We start from the raw sequence: 24484 nt of genomic DNA, 5'->3' as shown, positions 1-24484 counted from the left end.
TTTATGTTGAGAGAGACAGAGACAATGGAAGCAGGGTACGGGCAGAGAGAGAGGGAGACAGAGAATCTCAAGCAGGCTCTATGTTGCCAGCTGCGGAGCCCTACGTGGGGCTGGAACTCATGAACCCTGAGATCATGACCTGAGCAGAAACTGAGAGTTGCTCACTTAACCAACTGAGCCACCCAGGCCCACTGATGTGGATGGCATTTTTTTAAATGTAGGAACTGGTTCTGCTCTGCAGTTAACTACATAGGGTACTAGCTACTATCTTTATACCTGTTGGACTTATTACCATATCATCTATAGAAAGAATAATAATTTTGGTGCACTTTGGATAAGATGTCATTATGTTTGGGTAACAAGAATTTCAAAGGACCTTAGTGCAGGGACTGAAACCTTTTAAAACACAAACTGGTACCAATATTTTAACTAATACCAATTTTAGGAGGTTATACATATTGAATGCCTATTTTTTCCAAGGAGTAAGTAAGATGGTCTATATTCAAATCTATTCCTCATAACAGCTGATTTGGTTGTTATCATTTCTTTCCTAACAGATGAGGAAATTCAAGTTCAGGGAAATAATAGTTGCTATAGGCACCCAGTTAATTAGTGTCAAAGTCTGGATTCTAATTCAAGTCTGTTAAAATCCATTATGACTGGATAAAGTATTACTTCCTTCGATTGTCAAGGAGTTGAAAGGGAGTTTTAAAATAATATAATAAGGCCATTTTCACTTGGCTGATGGAAATTGAGAAATTTAAGGGCTTGTGCAAGGTCTACAACTACATAGAGGCACAGATGATAGTAGAACTCCCCAGTTCAGTTTCATTTCAATTGCTTTATGATTTTAAATTATAGAACGTTTGTTCTTATGTGTCGAATATTTTATTTCAAAAATATCAGGATGAATTGACCACAGAGACACCAAAAATTAAATAAATAACAGAAGAAAAATGAAATAAACAGTAGCCTAGTCACTTTTAATGTTTCCCCAATATCTAAATATATTTTTATTAAAGTTTCTTATTAAGTTGCCAGTTGGAGGCTAAAATCTAAGTTGTAGTCAAGAAGTAGGTAGGTGTCTCTCATGAGCTAGCTGCTAATTAACTCATCTTACAATGAGTTAGAACAGGTAAAGTGCACTCAGTAAATGTTATTAGTATTACTTTTTTCCATAATCCAACTTAGTTATTAACAAGACTTTGTTCTCTACCTCCATTCGCTATTGGAAAAGTAGTTTCAAGGATCAGAAGTGTGCAAACATTTCAGCTCCCAACTCATTTTTGTTTTTCTAATTTATCCAACAAAACTCAAATGATGGTCTTACAGTAAATAAGGCTCGTTTCCTAACTCTAATTCTGGATACACTACAAATCCTGGATGTTAGACTTCCCTCTGGCAGTAAAAAACAAACAAACAAACAAACAAACAAACAAACAAAAATCCCTGCAAATCAAGTCAGGCAGTAGAGGCACAGAGCAGCCCACATATTTCTTATGGAAAATTTTTATTAAAAAGTTGAATTTTCTTTATAATATTACAATACTTTGAAATCTACAGAGCCTAATAAAAGCTGCACTTAAAAAAAGGCACAATTTCAAAACACATACACACTTTTCACAAAAGTATTTATGGAAGTGAACTATTTCTAGGGAGAAAACCCCACCAAATTCCTGATTTGCTACCAAGAATAGCTCATTTCTGCCTTATCCTCTTCATGGTCCATATTTCCTCTAGTAGCATTTCCTAAATAAATCCCTCAAGGAAAACTGAGGCAAACAATACACCCTGCCACCCTGTCTTTTATAGGAGATGTCTCAAGACAACTTCACATGATTTTTCATATAATTACAGGTCTCAAAATCCTCTGAAGAAATAAATGTATCTTTGTTCAATGTGTGGGTTTTCTTATTAAGTGCGGGGTGAAAGACAGTAGCAGTAGAGTATGAGAAGAGAAAGGATAATATTATGAATTGGTAATTATGTTTGTACTGCCAGCCCCACATGGTAATTGTCTAAAGAATAGGCAAAAATATGGTTGTATTTTTAACTACATTCAAAGTAAGCAAAGCTTACATTTCTCCCCAGGGAATATGATTCAGTCAACATTTTAATAAGGCCAGTGATGAAAAAACTTGCTAAGGGTAATATAACAGAATATAGTTGCAGCTCTTAGCTTGAAATTTATATTAGAAAATCTGGCAGGATTTACCTACAGGCATTATATAGTTGTATTTATTCTTCCATCATTTTAGGATGCAAAGTTAGATGTCTGACTTGTGTATTTAACTTTCAAAAGCAGCAACATTATACTTGCATTTTCCGCTAATGGAAGAGTAGTTCTTTGAAGGCTGAATGCAGTATCAGTTCAAGGAAATATACATTAGAAAAATTGGTGTCTGTCAGTGAGTTTTTTGGTCTGATTTTCACCAAAATAGATCAGAAATTTAGAGAAAGTTTGAATTTGTGTCCTTGTTATTGCCCAGAAGGAATTTTCTGGAGGAATGAAAATATAACAGTAAAACACTAATTTTGCATACTCTTTTACACTAATTCTTGGCAGGCCCAAATACTTTACCTAGAATAATTTTTAGTGTTGTTTTCCACCACTGTCCCCCATGCAAAGGGACATTGGTGATCCTCTGATAATTTGATATTGTGGTTCTATAACCCTGCATTATTTCTTCCCTCTCAACAACTTTAAAAAAAAAATGTTTATATTTGAGAGACAGAGCATGAGTCGGGGAGGGGCAGAGAGGGACAGAGAGAGAGATAGAGAGTGAGAGAGAATCCAAAGCAGGCTCCAGGCTCTGAACTGTCAGCACAGAGCCTGATGCAGGGTTCGAACTCATGAACCATGAGAATATGACCTGAGCTGAAGTCGGATGCTTAAACGACTGAGCCACCCAGGTACCCCTCCCTCTCAATAACTTTTACAAGAAAGTGGAAATTTATGTGTGAGTAGTTAATCATTTTAAAATACTCATATTTTTCTCTTTCTTTAGAAATGCAAAACCTGGTTTTAAAATATATAGATTTAGATTGTTGAAGAAATTGGATGATTATTTATTCCTTAAGGTTTTTACATACTCTTCTGTATTTTTTTAAATATTTCATATTTTCATTGGAAACATCAAGTCTCTCATTCTTTCATTACTCTTACTTGATTATTTACTGTTACCTTGCATAGCAAAGCAAGACACAATAAAAATAATAAGCTTATGTAACCATAGGATTTCAGAATTGGAAAACTACTTAGTTTACCCTAAACTCATCAAAAAAGAGAGAAACACATGGAATTTAGGAAAGTGATGAGGAAGCAGTTTAAGAAAAGTATGATCAAGAATATCAAAGCAACTGATTATGACTTCAGGATGTGAAACTGAATTAAAATGTTGTGAAATTTAGAGTTGATTGAACTATAGCAAGTTGGCAGAAGTGTGGTTAATTAATGTGCAGCCTTACCTAGTATTACACAGAACATCAGGGCTAGGATGGCACTTCCGGTGACTGTATATGGCCCAAAGAATCCCAGGCCCTTTGAGCACGATGGAGGGAGTATAGTTTTACTGTTCTTGGAAACAGGAACATAAATTTTTGACATTCATTATGTTTATAACTTCATTTCAGTCTATAAATTTAGGTATAAACTTTTGAATGAAATATATTTAGAGTACTTACTTCTCCCAACTATTTTTTTTCCCCTTTTTTTGGATGTACCAAGCCTTTGATATACTAAGCTCAGCTTCTATAATTTTAAGTGAATCCATTTTTTAAATCAAATGAAAGATAAAGATAGTATAACTTGTATGAAAATGGAGAGAACTTAAACTAGAATAGTTAATAGACACTTGTAATTTTCCTATGTGTGTAGACTTTATGCTTGATGAAATAGTATAAATATCTTTTAAATTTCTTTCTATTTTGGTATGTGAAACCCATACAGATGCCGCTTTTGATTCAGTACTGGCACCTGTCCCAGGCTTGCTATCCTGAGAATCTCTGCCCCAGGCACCGTGGGACTCCCTGGGCTCACTAAACCAGGCAGGCTTCTGCACAGTGTGGTGTTTGCTGCACAACATGGAAATTGGCTATGAAATCTCCTTAATGAGTGTTTGTATCAGTAAATTCCCTTGTTGTCCATTTTCCATTAGGTAATGTTGTTTTAATTAGTACCAAATGCTCATATCCAATTTCTCCGTGGTGGACATCATAACAAGTAAGGATTATGAAAAAGAAAGAAAGAAAAAAAAAAAAAAAAAACAACACAAAACTTTAACAGCTCCGGAATGCTGATTTCCTTAGAAGCAAGCACTCAATTGTATCTGAAACTGACTTGGTCCTTACTGCATTTTACTTCAAACTAACATATTAGGTTTGAATATCGTATGAATCTTATAATACCTATAAAGTTCTTAGCTATTTATAAAGATGGTTCAATGTTTAAGTTCCTGAGTATGTTTAGAAGGTCATGATTATTTCCCCCCTATCCACACTTGGCAATGTGAGGTGATGGAGAATCAGGGCCTCTAGAGACTTACAATTCAAAGCACAGTCCTTGGAGTGACACTGCTAGCATCCCTCGGGAGCTGGTTCCCGATGTAAATCCTCAACCCACTCGCCATGCCCCCAACCCACTTCCAATCAACCGAATCATAGTATGCCTTTCAACAAGATCCTAGTGTGATTCAGGCGATCCTTACGCCCTTTTCTCAATCCCACTTTTCTTAGTACATAATAACCACATGTAGGTTTACATGCAAGTTAATATTTAGGTTGCAAAATGTACAAGTTAGAGATGGCCACCGGGAAAGGAGGGTGCAAAGAACGAAGGAGATATGCTTCCGAACTAAAGAGTGGATGAAGGTTAAGGGTAGCATTCTGAAGTGAAGAGAAAATTTACTTCTTCAAACACCAAAGTGAAGGAAATATAACAAAAGAAAATTAGGAAGGTACACTGACCATTTTCTAAAAAGGGAAGTTTTTAAAAAAATGTCTGTAGTTGATTATTTTATTTTTAATCAAAGTAAGTGTAGATTTACTGATTATGTTATCGTTAGGAAAAAAAAGCTATTCACTATTTATTGAATTGTTATCTGGGGTAAAACCAGCTTGAGAAGGTAGAATAAGAGAGGAGGGGAGAAACAAAGAGACTTGTATAAAGTTTGGTATTGAGAAACATGTGACTTCATAAAGGACACCATGAATGCAAACTTCTCTCAAAAGGGCCTAACTTAAATCACCCCTGACAGATAAAAATATTTCCCATAATCGAAAGCTTCCTACAAATCTCCTCACCTTTTTTTAAAATAATACGTTGTTCTCATGACATGAAATTATGTAATTCTATACAAAACTAATAGATACTTTATTAGCAAACTAGGTGAAACAATGGCAGATACATTAATTCAGTATTTTATGTAGATAATTATTGACCATCTGGATATAAGAAATGTTTCCTTTCTCATGATGAGTTTTCTTGAACAAAATCTAAAAACTGCTGACCATGGTAAAAATTAACAACAGAACTTTAGGAAAAGACTTTACCAGTCACAGTGTCTTTAAATACTGGATGTAAGAATAATGAACCTTTATGGGGGATTCATGTTTGCAAAATGAGCTACCAGTTGGTAATTAGTGGAGCTGTATAGCACCCTGGTGAAATAGGTATGTTTAATCACTGCCATTTTACAGATGCAAAATGGGCGTTGGAGAGTAATGAAGGGTTTGGCCTCAGGGAACCCAGAAAATCAATATCAGCAGAAAGCACTGACTTTTTGAGACATCCAATTGTGATGCAAGTACCAAGGCCAGCGTTAACAACCACTTACTGGCTCTGTGATTTTTGATTTCTTGTGCCTTAATTTCCTCATCTGTAAAATGGGAACAGTAATAGTATTTATCTCAAAAGGTTGTTATTAAGATTGAATTATTCGATCCATGAAAAACACTTTTACAAGTACCTGACATGTAACTGGACAACCATTGTCCATGAATTATTAGTGGTGTACCCTTCTGAGTGCTGGGGGCGTGAAAGTAAACAAAGGAAATCCCTGCCCTGATGGGCTTACATTCTACATAGTAACAGAACGTCCTCTTAGTTGATAGACATTTGTGTATGGGTTTTCGTTATGAACAGGTAGAAATAGGGAGTTCTGGAGGCTTTCTTTCTCTGTTTTTTAAATTGCTGGGTTAATTTCACAGTGGCTAAGTGACTTTTCTCAGTTTTCTGGGAATGAGTGCTGAACAAAGAGGATTTTTACTAATTTCTTTAGAATATGACTGAAAGTAGACCGTTGTTTCAGCATCAGACACTGATTGAGCGTTGAGTGACAAAGACAAGAAATGATCTGCTTTCTTCAGGGGCTCATAAACTAGTGAGAGAGTCAGATACACACATGAATGACTCTAATCAAGACTAACTTTGATAGATATAATAAAAGAACAAAGAAGCAGGAGAAAGAAAAGTGCCTTGGGCAGAGAACAAAAAGGAGAGGAAAAATCAAGAATGTGAACACAAAGGGTAAAGAGAGAAGGGAAGAGATAAGGAAGGGGCATGTGTGATGTTCAATTGAATTTTTGGTATTTTGTAGCTGCCAAGTAGGTTTGCAAATTTGAGAGGTGGGGACTGGGAGATTGGGAGTGATAATGTCTTAGTTTTGCTGAAACGACTTTCTAGGCTGAAGATAGAGCTGCCCTCACCTGAGGTACCACATCAGCAAACCAAAAACAACTTTTGTACCCCTGTAAATTCTCTGACCAAAAATGCATATATCCAGTCGGCCCACCCCAAGCACCAAGTCAACTCTGTACTTCTTTCCTTCTTCCTTTTCACCCCAAACAAGGTTAAATATGTGGCCTCAGCCAGATATTTTCTATTTTTCTCCTCTTTGTTCTTTATCCTATAAAAGTTTCCCACCTTCTACCCCATTTCATGGTTCTCTGAGGAGACTGCCCACTTCACAAAGTGTTAAATAAAGTGTGCTTGTATCACTTAAATTGTCTTTTATTTTTAACAGTTCCCTCATTATGAGTAGGCTCTGCTTTTGGAGAAAAGCATTGTTAGTAAGTAAATGAAATATAACTTTTTGGTAACATATTTGACTTTCTTCGTTATTTTAAGTGTCTTTTCATGTTCAAACTATATTTACTTGAGTTTAAAAAACTAAACATTTTTTGAGTATGAAAAAAAGTAACTAAGAATTGGGGGGGAATAATTAACTGATGAGACAATATCTAATTAGTTATAATCAACAAGCAATATGTTTTCTTCTCCATACCCCTCTCATCACACACAGAAGACAATGGTAGTTTTTATATGTAATTATAATGTGAAAACTACTGTTCCCTGTGGTAAGATATTTTTTACAATGTGTATGTGTGCATTTAATTTTAGTAGGCATAAATGAAAAACTACAGTTATTTGAGTTATGGGATAATGTATCTATAAGCTATATGGATAAAAACATAGTAGCATCTGGAAACAGCTAGAACTATGAAATTATTTTTCTACCCTTATTGTATAGATGAGAAAACCAGACTAAGAAAATTAAGATCTGAGCCAAACTCAAATTTTTGACCACCCAGGCCAGTGCCTTTTTCTAATGTTACACATTCTGTGAGAAAAAGTCACTGGTAACAAGGGTATGTTGCTTGATCTCAGATATTTGTGGACACTGCACATTCTAAGCACCAAACTTCTTTCCTGATTTATAGAATAATGCTCTTAAGAAGAACTTAATAAAACAGCATGAATTCCTCAGAGAATAGTGTAAATATTGATTGTGGATTAATTATGAGTTAGCAATACAGACTGACTTTGATTAAAAGGAAATGGAAGGTTTAACAAGTCACAAATTAAAGACTGAGGCGCCCCTATTAAAAGACTGAGGAGAATATGAATATTACAATGAGCCCAGGATTAAAATTCTTTCACAGCTCTTTGAGCACTGAATTACCTTACTTAATAGTTGGTGTACCATCAGATCCCTTTGGACCACCTTTATGTGTTCCCGCTCCCAATCCCCCCCCAACCAAGTGCCTATGGTTTTTTTTGACTGTGAAGGCACCTTCTTTAAAGACCTAAACTTGGGCTACTAAAGCCACTACAGAGAACCAGAAGTGCCAATGACTTTTTTTTCTGTACATCTCATTAAGACTTGTAGCCAATGACTGACTGGAGCCAGAGCATGGGAGCTCAGCTTCTGTTATCTCCATAGGATGAACTCTGAGATGTAATTTACTCCAGAGCTCCCTTATAGTCCTGCCTCCCCATTCTTCAGTCGGTTTTCCTGGGAACTTTCTTAATTAATCACTTGCTAACAAAATCCTGTCTCAGGGCTTGCTTATGGGCAATGAGATTTAGGATCCATCCATCCATCCATCCATCCATCCATCCATCCATCCATATTTATCTAAGCTTGCTACTTCCCTCTCTCTTCCTTGCTTCCATTCATATACTTCTGTCCCCCATTGCACTCCAACTCAACACACAACACTTGAAACAGCAGGGTGTACACTCTATTCCATTCTATATTTCTCTATATTTATGTAACCATGCATACATATACACATATGAGGGGATACTTGTGTTCCAAAATTAGCATCATTTGTACATATATTTCTTTGTATTTTGCTCTTCTTTGTGTTTTGCAATATTTAGGTTCCTAATAAAGAAGGAAATTAGCACTTCCAACTAGGGATTCTATTATGAGTTGTCCTTGTTATAAGTTTTTAAAAAATATTTGCTTGGAAGGAGAAATCACTTTATAGAAGCAAATAGGTAAAATGTACAGTTACAATATGAAGGCATGGTTGGGAAAGGTTTTAATCCTATTAATCATTTCAAACCTCTCTGAAAGGTTTGATATTCTAACACCTTTGATTGGTTGCCTCTACATATGAAAAGATGATGATCTTTATTTAGTTTGTATACAATTCCCATGCTATTGTATAATGATTCTACGTTATATTATATGTCAATTATTTCCCTAATTCTTTCTTTTTTTTTAATTAAAAAAAAATTTTATTTACTTTTGAAGAGAGAGAGACGGTGTGAGCAGGCGAGGGGCAGAGAGAGAGAGAGAGAGAGAGAGAGAGAGAGAGAGAGAATATGAAGCAGGATCTAGGCTCTGAGCTGTCAGCAGAGGCAGGCCCCTGCACAGGGCTCGAACTTGCAAACTGTGAGATCATGACCTGAGGTAAAGTCAGACGCTTAACCAACGGAGCCACCCAGGCGCCTGCTCATTCTTAAATTAAATTAAATGATTTCTAATACTGATTTTCATCTTTGGGTCTGTTTATAAAATTAATCCTTACAACCCACTAGAAGACTTGATATCTTTCTTTATTTCCATTTTGTAAAAGTGAAGTGTGAGACATAGGAAGATTAATTGACTTTTCTTGGCCATAGGCATAATGAGCATCACAATCAGAACATGAACTAGGAATCCATGGCTTCCACCTCCATGTTTACTACAAGTTTAGTGACTCCATTAGCACTGCATCATTGCCATTTTCTTAAAAAATAGACTCCCTTATCACATTATTTATTCCACCATTAAAACGGGAAAATTATGCCAGCATCTTTCAGAATTTTATTGATTTCTAAAATTTTGATTAGATGATTATGGTTCCCTTTTTACAGAATCTGTATGATTTGTCCTTAATTGGAAATCTTACAAGTTATCTTCATCTTACAACATTTGAAACATAAATGACTATAAAATGAGAATTATTTTCTGTGTACAAAATATAGCCTTTATAAAGCATAGAGGGATGTTTTCATTCTGAAAAGTTGCTGATATATTTGTGCCCATTGCTTTTTAAATAATGAGAATTTTTGCATATCTATAGATCTACTTAATCTAGTAGACAGAAAATATGTTTACTTTGTGACAGCATGCTAGAGGTTGTAACGTTTGAAAGGAGAGCTCAGCAGGATTTCTGAGCACATGCTGGTTTGGCCAATGTGCACAATCTGTAATCCAATTAAAACTCAGTAAATTTCTCTTTTCTTAGACTATGGAGTTACTCATGTGAATTCATGATAACGACAGTTTTCATTGACTACATAATGCTGAAATTACCAGACGGTCAAAAATGGGTACAGGCAGGCTACTGAGTTACCTCTCTCTTTTTCAAACATACATTTGCTCAGAATCAATAGAATAGGAAAAGATAGACTTCTATTTCTGTTCTTGACCTATATTTTTTCAAAGGAAATCAAAATTTGTGATGTTCCTTTGCTTCTAGTAATTTACAGAGATGCAAGAAGTTCCTTCTTACTTTAGTATACAACTAGAAATTATATATAATTTTTACATTATTTTTTTAAAATTTAATGTTCCCTTTATCAATATTCCAGAGGAGTATTAGCACAATGAGACATATTAGAATTGTTATGTCCTCTCCTATAATATCTATAGCAACAATATCATAATAGTGAGGAATAAAGGGAAAACACATAAAGAAAGAATGTGAATGCAAGAAAGGTAAGGAAGTATATAATTTGGGAAAATATAGTAATTGAGAACAATTTTAAATGACAAAAATGAAAATTAAGATTAAGTTGATTTATAAACCAGATTTATCTGGGTGGCTTCTTAAAAAAGTAAAACAGCTGACCTAAATGTAAAACTCCATTTATCCCTTAAATCATCCTTTCCAAATTATAGAGAATTGTAACTGTAAACTCATTGGCAAACAATATGGGCTATACAAACTCCTTCTTTAGGTTCTAGCAATTCCATTTTACTATGTCTTCCAAGTGAATTTTAGAAACAATGTTATGTCAGCTAAACTGTAAGTTGAAGGAGTTATTACCTCTTACTATGTTGGAAAAATCCCTATAGTAAATCATGACAGAGATGAACATCTTATGTCTTCTAACTTTATCATCTGACATAAAACAAGACAAATTAAGAAAAGTATAAGCACAGTAGTAAACTAGAGTTTTGAAAGACATAGTAGGTATGAGGTTATGTCACAGAACAGGTTTTAAAGTAAAATAATATAACAACATGCTCAATATATACATATATACATATATATGTATATATAGTTTTTTTAGGAAGCTCCAAATAAGACCTACTTTCTCATAGTACTTGATCTCGTAGTCCAGAATGGCTCCATTGGAAAAAGCAGGTGCTTGCCATGATAGGGCAATGCTATTTTGGGATGCCCAGTCCTTCCTTACCACACCTATCAGGGAAGGTGCTGAAAGGAAAGAAAATAACTAAGAATTAATTGGCAGGAATCATTCTGCATCATCTTTTCTTTAATATTTTGTCTTCCAAGGAAAATATAATTCTTGTTGAAGTGGATAGCAATCGTTGATGTCAGATTAATAAGAAAGGCTCAGGATCTACTCTATTTAATCCAAATAAAGTATTAAAATATATTTAGAAGCACTACTAGGGAACATAGGAAAAACTCAAATAGTCCAAGAATAAGAGCCAGAACTCTTCATCTTCATCTTTGTTAGAGGAGATTTTTCTTTAAGATGGCTTTGGTTTTAGTCTATGACATGAGGTACAATACATTTGGATCCTGTATTTTATCAAATCTAAATCTACTATAGAAAAATACTCTGAAATTACAAGATCATTTATAGGCTTTTCTTTCTCTTCAAGACTTAATACTTTGTAAACTGTTAGTACTTTATAAAACTTTATATTACAAACATCTTATCTTTAGTAATTTATTGCATATCAAAGTGAAAATTATTTCTTTTGCATGGTTTCTGTGACATTTGAATAAAATTGAAACATTTAACTTCTGAAGTTTATTTTCAGAAGTATGTCCTTATTCCCCTATATAACATTGTATTAGCAACCCAATCCTAATCTAAGGTAATCTTGCATTTGACTTCCAAGATATCCCTGGATTTATATATCATAATTTTCTCTAACAAAATACTCATTTTTAAGTATTCTAATTTTTAAAACAATAGGTTTTTGCATAGAAGTTAAATTTCACTCATAAAAAGAAAAATACAAATTGAATATACTGAGGTATCATTTTTCACTAATCAGTTTGGCAAAAATCCAAAAATTTGACACCAGGCTCTATTGGCTAGACTTTAGGGAAAAGCACTTTAGTACATTGTCGGTGGTAATGCAAAATAGTACAACTTTTATGAAGGGAAATTTAACAATTTGAGGCAAATTATATGTTCATTTACACTTGGGCTTTTTGGAGTCTATCCCAAAAACACACTGAACAAACACAGAGAGACATATTTATAAGATTACTCACTGAGATTTATTTGTAAAGATTGGAAATAATTTAACTGTCCATCAAAAAGGGACGGGTTGAAAACCTATGCTACATCCACCAGAGAATTATGACTATAAATACTCCATATAAAAATGGAGTTTTTTCAGGATATATTTTTAAATAAAAAAAGTAAGGAGGGAAAATGTACAAAAAACAATGTAAGGATAAGCCTAAGAATAAAAAAATAATAACAATAGTCACCCTTAGTGGTGGGAAGCAACAGGATGGACATGATAAGGTTAGAAGATAGAAGTCTCAATATGCCTTCCCTTGAAGATTTACTTTGGAACTCTGTGAAGAGTTAAATGGTTAGAAAGCAAATTATTTAAAAAAGTAATATCAAAAAATTAAAAGAAAAATGAAACCTGTGTATTGAGGCACAGCTTCCAAGAGTAACTACTTAAAGTGACTTAAAACATAGTAACTTAGTGTATATCCCAAAGAGGTAGTTTTAAGGATTAAAAAAAATCTGCAAAAATTACTAAACTGTTTTTAGTAATGATATTGCTGTTGGTAGTATTTGTATTGTAAATCTGAATCCTTGTGCGTGTGTTGAGGGTTAAAGCAAATGAGTAATATGGTGTTACTGAGGACTAGGTCTGTTTATTTGTTTTTTTCAACAGGAAACGGAGATACAGATATCAAATCAATGAAGGTACATAAAAACTCTGTAAGAGTAAACTCATATTGGAATTATCATTATGAACTCACAATGTCTTTCCAACTCATTTCCAGAAATCTATTCAAATGAGCCAATTGCAGGTGAGGATAGAATTTGAAAAAATTGATTCTCTATGATTAAAATACATATACTTTAAATTTGTAAGAAAGGCTCAAGTATTAGGTTTGGTATTTTATTTCTGAATGTTGCCTTTGCATCGTAAAGATAAAGTATTTCTTAAATTGGTGAGAATGAAAAGTTTGGTTCTCCCAAGGAATTAAGTACTTTAGAAATTATATTAAAACTCTTTCCAGCTTTTCAATGAAAGCATTATTGCACTAAAATGTATTTTTAAAAATGAGTGATGATAATAACAGAAGTCGCTAAAAAGTAGAAGTGTGCTATACGCTAAAACAGAAGTGGATAGCATGGTAAATAAGAAAAAGTGCTCAGATAATTCATTATTTAAATTGAGTCATATTCAGTACTAATAAACTACCATTAATAAATGTCATTAATGCTCTTGAACTGTAGTATAATAGTGTATTAATGGAGTTTTATGGAAAAATTATAACTTTAAGATGAATCATACAAATTAGAAGTTGACTTCTATATAACAATTCATTATAATTTTTAAAAATGTCCTTTTCATGTATACAATCTTATGGGTAATTTTCAGTTTAATGTGCAATGTCATAAGGCAATAATATTACCAGTGTACTACATTTTGCCACATAATTATTTAGCACTCAAGGTCAAATGATATAATTCTTGCAAAACTGATAATAAATTCAATTATGGTAGCATATTAGAATAACTATTGATTAACATACAGGTATTATCTTTTCTATTTCCAATTCCCCACTGGTTAAGTAACAGTACATGTACATCACCTAAATTTTATGAGTCCTCTTCCTATAGTTCTATAAAATAAAGAAAATCTATTCTTTTACTACTCTGCGAAGTACTAATGAATATACTATTTTCTAAGAAATCTAGTTATAAATTCTTCACTTATACATGGACTTTAGTGTCCAAGAACCATATAAACTCTAAAATCTCTTCACTTCTGCTTATCATCTTTATATGTAAATGCCTATATTTTACATAGTTGCATAACCATGTATTTGAAATCTTATTCCATATTTTCATATAGTCTCCATAATTATTACTTTCATGGAAAAATATTCAATTATGTTTCTACTTTATCACACAATTCCTCTAGTGTTGAAATTTCCTATATGGTTCTGTTAGAGTTCTCATACTTTATGCACACATTTTTTATTTTGTTATTTTACAGAGCATGGTGCTTTACATGATTTGGATGTTCTGAACCACACTACGTATTAACCTATTGTTTTTGAAAAGAGCTGCACAATATACACTAGGCACACATTTTAAACAGTTAATGAATTAAAGCAGAGGATGTGGGAAATAATTTATAGGTCAATATACATCCCAAATGCTGCATCTTCTATTTTGTGAGAAGGCTAGCACCATATGGAATTTTATTTTAAAATATGGCATCAATACATGAAACCTCAAGAATTTGTTTTGAATATATTTGACAAATTTGTTTTCTTAATAACCTGAATTTATATAACATCTGAATTTGGCATATTGTGACAACACTGTAGTACCAACAAACATAAAGGGGAAAATACACTTATTCCTCCACATGAGAAAAACTAATTTTAGAACACAGAGGGCAACTATTGATTTTTACTTCTGATTCTAAAAAGTCAGAGAAAGAAATAAATAGTCAGGGAAATAATATCTTCTGGAGTTTGTCAGATCAGAGACTAACTGAAAGACTTGAAGGCTCAAGCAATGTTTCCTGAGTAAAGAATTGTGCATTCAGTATAGTTTTCAGTAGAATTGTATTTCTGATATACATCCTTTCTTAAGCCTTCAAAATCTTAGCTTTGACCTTCAAAATAAATGATTGTTGAATAGATTACCACATTTTTGAAAATGGCTTTAATACATCCCTTTTTGATTACTACATTTTCTGAATCTCAAATAGTTTACCAAGAACTACATGGCAAAACAAGAAAAGTACATCGTGGAGTTAGTGAACAAAGGAGATTTTATTCACATTAGGATGAGTGTTATTTTCTGATGCTTACATGGAAATACCTGAAAGAACTGTAAATTATTCTAGGTAATTATTTTGGTCCTAATTAAGATTTAATGTATGTGTGTGTGTGTGTGTGTGTGTGTGTGTGCACGTGTGTGTGTGTGTGTGTGTTTAGGTGAAGAAGAGAGAGATGGGGGAGAGCAAGAGCACACTTCTACACTCATGTATTTGTGACAATGGAAATCTTCACAATGAATGTTAAATAGTAGAATCAGTACTAGGATAGACCTTGTAAGTCATTTAGTATATTATTTCAGCAATGCAGAAAATTCCTCAACATATTCTTGTTAGCCGATTATCCACTTCTTGCTTCAACAGTTGCTCTAAAGAGTACACTACTGCATAAGGCTGTCCATTTCTGTTTGAAAATCTCTAATTGTTAACAAATTCTCATATGGAGTCATTGTTTTCTTCCTGTAACTTTAACCTAGGTCCTGGTTCTTACCTTTAGCATTAATGGAATTGACTCTTCACTTTTGCTCATCTATCATACTTCTTTTTTTTTTTTCTTTCTCTTTTTCCTATCCTTTTCCTTCCTTCCTCTCTTCTTTCTTCATTTCCCTTTTTAGTGCTTTTCACTCTCTTTTCTTTATTCTTTTCCTTTCTCTTCTTCCCTGTGCTTCTTTCCAGAGAGATGTATGCGTGTCTGTGTGTGTGTGGTGGAGGGGGGCATAATCAATGACATAATGAAATGTAAACAACATAATAAGTAAATAACAATGGCATAATAAATAAATAATATACACCAGAAATTGCAAATCAAGAATCAACTTTTAAGACTATGATTTTCCCTTTTTCTTTGCCAATGAACCAATGGGTAGAGTTGCCAAGCAAGAATATGGAGTAGTGTTTCAGTAGATGCTCAGGAAAGAGACATGCTATAATCAATACAATTCTACTTGTGAAGTTTTGTGAATGTGATATTTATCATGTTAATTGACATTTTGAAACTACTTTTGATCCATATCTTGTTTTGGAAATAGTTATTAAATATATTATGCTTTATACAACAATATATCTTAACAGTATCTGCCTCATATGCTTTTATTTTGATGTCTTTCTTATAATCAGAGTTTAATAGCAATCTCTATTGTTACCTACTTTCCCCATGTGGTTGAAATCTGGTTCTGAGTTTGAAATATACATGAAGTATACAGCAGAATCGATGCTTTATTTTCTTTCTAGTGTCTAGCTTTGTCCTGTACCTGGGAATAACATGGTATGCTAAGCCGTGTGACAGCTGTAATAGGATGAATAATGGCTCACAAATAGATTCACATCTAATCCCCAGAACCTGTGAATGTTCCTCCCTGGCAAAAGAGACTTTGCAGTTTTGATTAAGCTAAGGATTTTGAGATGGAAAGATTATCCTGAATTACCCAGGTGGGCCTGATGTAATCACAAGTGCCAAAAGAGGGAGGCAGGAGGCGACTTGTCTACAGAAGGAAGGCTCTGAGCCAAAGAATGTAGGCAACCTGTAGAAAGTAGAAGAGGGAAGGAATGAATTCTCCTTGGAGCCTCCAGAAGGAACCAGCCCTCCTGACACCCCTGTTTTTATACCTATAAGACTCATGTTGGACTTCTGATGTCCAAAACTATAAGATAATAAATGTGTGTTGTTCTTGAAACAGTAAATTTGTGGTAATTTGTTACAGTGGTAACAGGAAAATTACAACACTTTAACTGGTTTATCTTTAAAGACCTTAATTTGGGATAGATACATTTATGGTTCTGTAGGGAAAGTGGGTAGGTTTTAAAAAAAAAACGAGTTTCTAAAAAAAATAAAACAAAACAAAAAAGTTCTAAAGCAGTGATAAAAAGCATCTATTTGTTTAATTACCTAATTCATTTGATAATTTACAACCTTAAAAAAGTATTCAATCTGTTTTTTTTAAACATATTTTGAAAAATGTTGGATACTCTCATCCTAAAGACTTTCCTTATTTAACCTATAGTCTGTCAGGTTTCTCACTTCTCTGCCTTTCTTATTAAAAAAGGGAGAGGTTTTCTTCTTCCTGATTATACCACCTTAAGCTATTGGTGATATTGGACTACTTTTTTTTTCCAGTTTTTCCTCCAGGTTAATGTTGTTCTGTATTTTAAAAAAGCCCTTAGCTCTGAATTTCAAGTCTTTCCCAAAGAAACACTAACATCATGTAACACAAAGTTTGGTCACTCTATTTCTTCCCACCATATCAATGTGATGCTGGTAGGTAGCTTGACAAGACAAGTGAAAAATTGTGGAAATATTTGCACTGAAAACTCTCACCACCTGTGGAGGCCACAGTGAAAAATCACTTTTTAAGTAATAAGTTAAAATGGTACAGCACTGTCAGCACTTAATTACAGAGAGTAAAATCTGAAGCATTATCTTTAAAGTTCTTTTCAGCATAATCTGTGCCTTTTTAATTTCTATTTTATTACTCTATGACTTGATGATTTAATGCGTTCACTGTTAAGCTTGTCTTTAGGCTGCTGTTTAGAGTAATTTATACCACATACCTCTCCTGACTATTATATCATTCCAGAGGCATTTAAGAAATTGTTTATATTACAGATGCTATAAAATGCAGTTTCTTTGAAATATAAAGACAAAAAAAAGTATTCCCAAATTAGAACAGCCTGAGATTCTGCTGACCTTATTATTACCTGTCAATTTTTAGCAAAAAGATCTATGTTGTGCCAGTATTTTCTAAGCATTTAACATATGCTATTCACCAGTATCTCAGAAAGTTGCCCTTTCTAGAAGGCCAAAATCAAGAATGTGTCCTTTCTCGGCTTAACTTCAAACAATTTCCTTATTCATGGCATCCCATTTTATTAAAATCAAGAATATTGGTTTCTAGTAATTTTTCTAGGTAAAAATACAATTATTTGAACTGTACAATTATAAAAATTATATATGAAAATTATATAAATAGATTAAACATATTATATTTAAATATGGGTTGTAACTCCTGGGCCTCAGCTGATTCATGAAAAATTTGTTCCACATACAGGGAAAAAGATGAGCCCATTTAAATAACATCAAAAAAAGGAAAAAAATGAGCAGGAAAGTCATTTATACATAAACAACTAAAATAATTTTAACTAGTACTATGGAAAGGAGGCACCTAAGTGATAAAATTTACAAAAACATAAATCTTTAAAATAATATAATGAATTGGGGCTTCTGGGTGGCTCAGTCGGTTGAGCTTCCAACTCTTGATTTTGGCTCAGGTCATGATCTTGCAGTTTGTGGGTTCAAGCCCCACATCCAGCACTGTACTGACAGCGTGGAGTCTGGGATCTTCTCTCTCCCTCTGTCTCTGCCCATCCCTCATTCTCTCTCTCTCAAAATAAATAAATAAACTTAAAAACATAAAATAATATAGTGAATGGAAAAAGTTTTACAAATTTTATTGCTACATTAAAAAAAAGTTTGGACACTTGAAAGAACTCCATACAATAGATTTTAATGAAGCTGTTTTAAAACTGATGTATACACACAGGCATGGGAAAATAAGTGTCATACTTAACGTGAAAAAAACAAGTCGTAAATCAACATTCATACTGTGATTTAAAAAAAACTCTAGGGGCCCCTGGTGGCCCAGTTTGTTAAGTGTCCAACTTTGGCTGAGGTCATGATCTTGTGGTTCAGGAGTTCGAGCCCCGTGTCGGGCTCTGTGCCGACACCTCAGAGCCTGGAGCCTGTTTCAGATTCTGTGTCTCCAGAGACTCTCTCTGCCCTTCCTCTGCTCACACTCTGTCTCTCTCTCCTTCAAAAATAAATAAACATAAAAAATATTCAAAAAATTCTAAATACTAGATACCCCCAAATTGTTAACTAAATTATATAACTATTATATAACCAAATTGTATAACTATCAAGACCATATTGGAAGATTTGGGAATGGATGATGAGGTAAATGATGACCTAGTTTCCCTACTAAATATTAGTTCAGCAATATGTATAAAAAGGTCATTCAGAGATGACCCTCCTTTTGAGGATGATGAGAACAAAGAAAAGCAAATAGATGATATACCTGTTTGGGACTAAGAATCCCTGAAAGTTAACCAAGGAACACTTTTTGAACTTACTCTGGCTGCAAAATACTTAGACATCAAAGGTTTCTTGATGTTACATCCAATACTGTTGCCAATATGATCAAGAGGAAAACGAGGAGATCTGCAAGAACTTCAATACCAAAACGGACTTTATTAAAGAAGAGGAAGCCCATGTATGCAAACAGAACCAGCAGTATGAAGAGAAGTGAAATGTTGTGCCTGACGCTAACACTGTAAGGACTGCTCTAAAAACTAGTTGAACTATTCTATTTAAAACTGTTAACGTTGGGGTGCCTGAGTGGCTAAGTTAGTTGAGTGTTGGACTTCAACTCAGGTTATGATCTCATGGTCTGTGAGTTCAAGCCCCACGTGGGGCTCTGTGCTGACAGCTCAGAGCCTGGAGCCTGCTTCAGATTCTCTCTCTCTCTCTCTCTCTCTCTCTGCCCTTCCCCTCATCACACTCTAGAGTCTCTCAACAATGAATAAATGCTAAAAAAAATTTAAACTATTATCATTAGACAAATAGTAGACAAATGCAGCAGCAAATCAATTATATTAGCAGAATACTATTGCCATTGCATGCATAGTTTGAGATTCTAAACCTATGGCTGAGTTTCTTCTAGACCAAAAGTTTTTATTCTTTGCTCTGAATAAAACTGAACCCTGGGATATCTATTAAAAATATAATGAATATATATGCATATATATGCATAATATATGTACATATGCATATATACATTTTAAAATGGAATCACATCAAGCTATTAATAGTGGTTTCTCATGCTAGCCTAGGAAAACTAGATGTAACAAGAGAATAACAGAAGTGAATCTAACAATTGACCAGTTACTGATTTTTAAATTATATTAACAAATTATATTATCTGTACCTTTTGAAACTACTTTAAAAGGAATATGATTTTATTTTTAAAAACCTAACTAATCTTTGTCATCTCATAGCTAACGTGACATTCTGAAATTGTTTTCAAAAATATAATTGAAGAGTTAATAAATTTCAAAAACTTAAACCTAAATATTAACAGACTTATAAGCTATGACCATAAAGTAATACATGCGGCTTATGGAGGAGTCATTTAATTATAATCTTTCCCTGTATTTTTGTCATCCTTGAATTTATATGATGATACAAAATTGCAGAGGAAGCTAGATGGAAGAACACTGGATTCAAAAATATTTTAACCCAAGAAGCTTTATGAAAATTAGTTTTATAAATGTTATGGATTTGCTTATTGGATGTCTTAAGAAGGAAAAAAAATCTTTTTCTGTGCTGTTGTCACCTAAAGTGCATAAACAGACAAGACAGTTTTAGTTCCATTTTGGGGCTGTGAAATGACCCATGGATGACCTGGGGAATTTTAGAAGAAAGATTCACATTTAAGGAATGGTTCATAATATAAGATAAAATCACAGCAATTACCATTCTTCCCCTTCAGATAGAACTATGAACTAGCTGAAGACTTCTTTAATCACTTTGGATGCAATTGATTTTGATGTCTGAACTCCTAAAAGGTTTACTATCTATTCCTCATGACATCTAGCAATTGACTGCCTTTATCATAAGCTCTTGATATTCCTCTTTATAGAGTATATAATAATATATTAAGATTTTTAAGTGTTTATTTATGAGAGCGAGAGAAACAGAGTGCAAGCAGGGGAGGGGCAGAGAGAGAATCCAAACAGGCTCCAGGCTCTGAGATGTCATCACAGAGCCCAATGCAGGGCTGGAACTCATGGACTGTTGAGATCCTGACCTGAACCAAAGTCGGAAGCTTAACTGACTGAGACACCGAGGCATCCCTATAATGATATATTATACTTCACTTTTTAACTTCCTGTGCGCTTCAGATATATCATCTAATATACATTTTAACTTTGTAGGTACAGTTATTTCCATTTTAAAGATGAGGACATAGGATCAAACAGAAGCAACTTGCAGTTACATAAGAGGTACGAAGTGGACTCTAGGCTAAGTCTGGTACTTATGGACTGTACCTCAGTGATTGTGGCATTTCAGGATCTGAACCTTCCATAGGACCTAGTACAGTGCCACACAAACACATCAGGTAACTTTTATGTGAGTCTCCTTTATTCAAAACTTGTTTAAATCTTGTTTCAAACCTTATCAGATAATTGTCCCGTCCATGGGGTTTTTGTTCTATAAATCCTCTCTGGTACCATAGGAGCAATGGTCAATTGAGTCATATACTCCATGTATATGACATCATTTTATGAGACTAGATTAATATAAGAAAAAAATCTATAATATAGCATAATAACATATAATATTAATACCAGAAAATAAGTAAAGAGGCAAAGTGACAGGAATTTGAACATGCTGTATCAATCAAAATGGATATGCTATAATTTAATATGTATAATATTAAAATCCATCTTGGATTAGTTTATTGAATTTTCAATATTTTCCATTATTTAACTGTCTCATTTGAAAAAAAAAGTATTTGGATTGAGGAATAATAGGAAAACCAAAAATACGCTGAGTTATTTGATTATTGATTCAGAGTGTTCCTTTTCACTAATTCTAAAAATTTTTTTTTCAACGTTTATTTATTTTTGGGACAGAGAGAGACAGAGTATGAACGGGGGAGAGGCAGAGAGAGAGGGAGACACAGAATCGGAAACAGGCTCCAGGCTCTGAGCCATCAGCCCAGAGCCTGACGCGGGGCTCGAACTCACGGACCGCAAGATCGTGACCCGGCTGAAGTTGGACGCTTAACCGACTGTGCCACCCAGGCGCCCCCCTTTTCACTAATTCTAAAGACATTTTTCCCCATCCCTGCACCTGCTCCACCCCATGAGCTGTGCTCTCACTTTCCCTAGCCACAGTTTAACACATCTCAGTCAGTATAATTCTGCTGGATTCTATAGATTTTGTAGGCTATAGCCCTTAGATTCTCTGTTTTCTATAAAACCTAGATGTAAAATATTTAAAAAGCTGTGTTTGGGGATTTTTTTCTTTATTACTTTTTGGAAGTGAGAGCTATTCACAACTGTGTGTGTGTGCACGCATGTGTGTGTGTGTTTCCAGAAGATATATAAAGGGAGAAAGTACTCATACCGCTGGCCACTTGAGGGAATGTTGAATGATCCTGTCACAACTGATTCAGGAGGACGCAAGTGTATTCCTGCCAAGTCATCCGAAATGGGACTGTAAAGCTGCTTTTGTTCTCTCATTAAAGAAATAATGCGATGCAACAGCAGATTCATTGGCATTGTTTCTGGTTGAAGCCGAGAGGAATAAATCTTGATTCTTCCTTGATGGAGGTAGTCTTTGTGTAGGACAAGTAGCCAGGTGCTCCCACAGCTGCTCTGAAACATTCATGGCTTCCTGAGGATATGGGTGATTTTGTTCTCATCATTGATCAAATAGCAGAGTAAATCACTGACGTAAAATAACACCTGGCTGAGCTCTGTGTTTTCCTCTCATTTTCTCTAGTTAGTAATTGTTGTTTACAAATCACTGACTGCATGAGGATGAAAAGCCTGTGTATTCTCATACTGGCTGCTAGCTCGTAATTTCCACTTCATGTTCTTTCTCCCAGTACCTTCAAAGGCACTCAGTGCATATTATACTTTATCCCCTTGATTTTTGTGATTACTTTGTTAACAAACCAAATGCCATTGTTCCATATGTATTATAGAAGTTAACGGTATTACAAAGATTTTATTTATTTATTTATTTAGATTTTTTGAGAGGGCAGGGAGAGAAAGAGACAGAGAGAGAGAGAGAGAGAGAGTGAGAGAGAATATCTCAAGAAGGCTCCACAGCCAGTGTGGAGCTCAATGTGGGGCTTGATCCCATGATGGTGAGATCCTGACCTGAGTCAGATGTTTAACCAACTGAGCCACTTAGGTGCCCCACAAAGATTTTTAAAACTAAAAAGAATTGATTATTATTCATAACAAATGCTGTAAATCTTTGCACATTTTTATACTTCATTTGAAATGTAATATGGTATGCTAAATAATCTTGCTTTTTCCCCCCCTAAATTCTATTTATAGGGAAAAAAAGTATGCCAATGAAAATAAGTTTTATTTTAGTCTATACATTTCCAAGGTGGGTTTATGAAACCAACTAGTATTTGTTTTCTTAGCATTAACTTATAATTAATGGTACAGTATACATGAAATATCCATAAAATGTAACATTAATTTCAAAAATTAAATACTGAAATTCAGCAACATATAATTTCTGAATATTTAAATTATATTAGGTGTCAGCAAAATGTTAGGAAACAAAATAGGAAGATCAACGCTGAAATTCTGACATTCAGCAGGAACTCACTATCATGGCTGTTATCAATGGTTTACAGTGAATGGTCTCCTATCTGGTTAATTCCTATACCATATTTTAAAGTATGAGTGTTACCCTGAAAGTGTATACTATTATATAAAAATTTTAGAATATGTCACTTACTATAATTCTTATGATCTTCTGCTTTGACTTCAATTTCAACTGATAGGTTTTTTTTTTAAATTTATGTATATTAATTTGTGTATATTTCTCTTTGATTTGTATTTGTAGACTTCAGCTACATAATTTTGAGTGCTTCTTAGGGAAACCAAATCTTTGCTCAAAGAGAAGTAACCTATCAGGCAAAAATTGTCCTATATCATAAATCCCCAAAGAAACAACCCTTGCTTGCTGGACAATTTTTCCTTAGATACTCACAATGATGTTTCCTTGCCTGAAGCTGTGTTCCAGAAAAACCTAAGAATAATTTGTTCAGATTACTTTCCTTACTTCAGTCAACATCTCCTCACATTTTAGGCTGTTCTATTTCCCTCAACACTTCATAGAGTAGTCCTCCCTTATCCATGGTTTCACATTCCATTGTTTCAGTTAACTGTGGTCAACTGTGGTCCAGAAACAGATGATCCTCCTGATGTGTCATCAAAAGGTCAATAGTAACTTAACACTACATCACAATGCCTATGTCATTCTCCTCATTTCATCTCATCGCATGGCCATTTTATCGTCTCACATCATCACATAAAGAAGGATAAATATAGTACAATAAGATATTTTGAGAGAGAGCACACATTCACAAAACTTTTGTTACAGTATATTGTTATAACTCTTCTATTTTATTATAGTCATTAATATCTTATTATGCCTAACTTATAAATTAAATTTCATCACAAGTACGTATGTATAGGAAAAAAGACAGACTACGTAGGGTTTGGTACTACCTGCGATTGCAGGCAGTGTATCAACAGCGCATAAGGTTTCCTTTTTCTCCACATACTTGCCAACATTTGTTATTTTGTGGGTTTTGATTTTAGCCATTCTGATAAGTGTGAGGTGATATCTCATT

The 24484-nt window shown here is 34.0% G+C and overlaps 1 protein-coding gene across 7 annotated transcripts in view; it reads right to left on the bottom strand.

Moving 5' to 3' along the window:
• The window catches only part of EPHA6 (EPH receptor A6), an 868006-nt gene that overhangs the window by 317110 nt on the left and 526412 nt on the right, over nt 1-24484 (bottom strand). For all 7 annotated transcript variants that reach the window (XM_045501713.1, XM_045501716.1, XM_045501714.1 and 4 more), the window contains one exon: nt 11096-11220. In XM_045501713.1, the coding sequence (XP_045357669.1) occupies nt 11096-11220 (125 nt within the window). The remainder of the gene's footprint in view (nt 1-11095; nt 11221-24484) is intronic.

The sequence above is a fragment of the Leopardus geoffroyi genome, chromosome C2 (genome assembly GCF_018350155.1).
Source record: "Leopardus geoffroyi isolate Oge1 chromosome C2, O.geoffroyi_Oge1_pat1.0, whole genome shotgun sequence".
Taxonomy (NCBI): Eukaryota; Metazoa; Chordata; class Mammalia; order Carnivora; family Felidae; genus Leopardus; species Leopardus geoffroyi.
The sequence above is the reverse complement of the archived record's forward strand: the minus strand, read 5'-3'. Positions and strand labels throughout refer to the sequence as shown.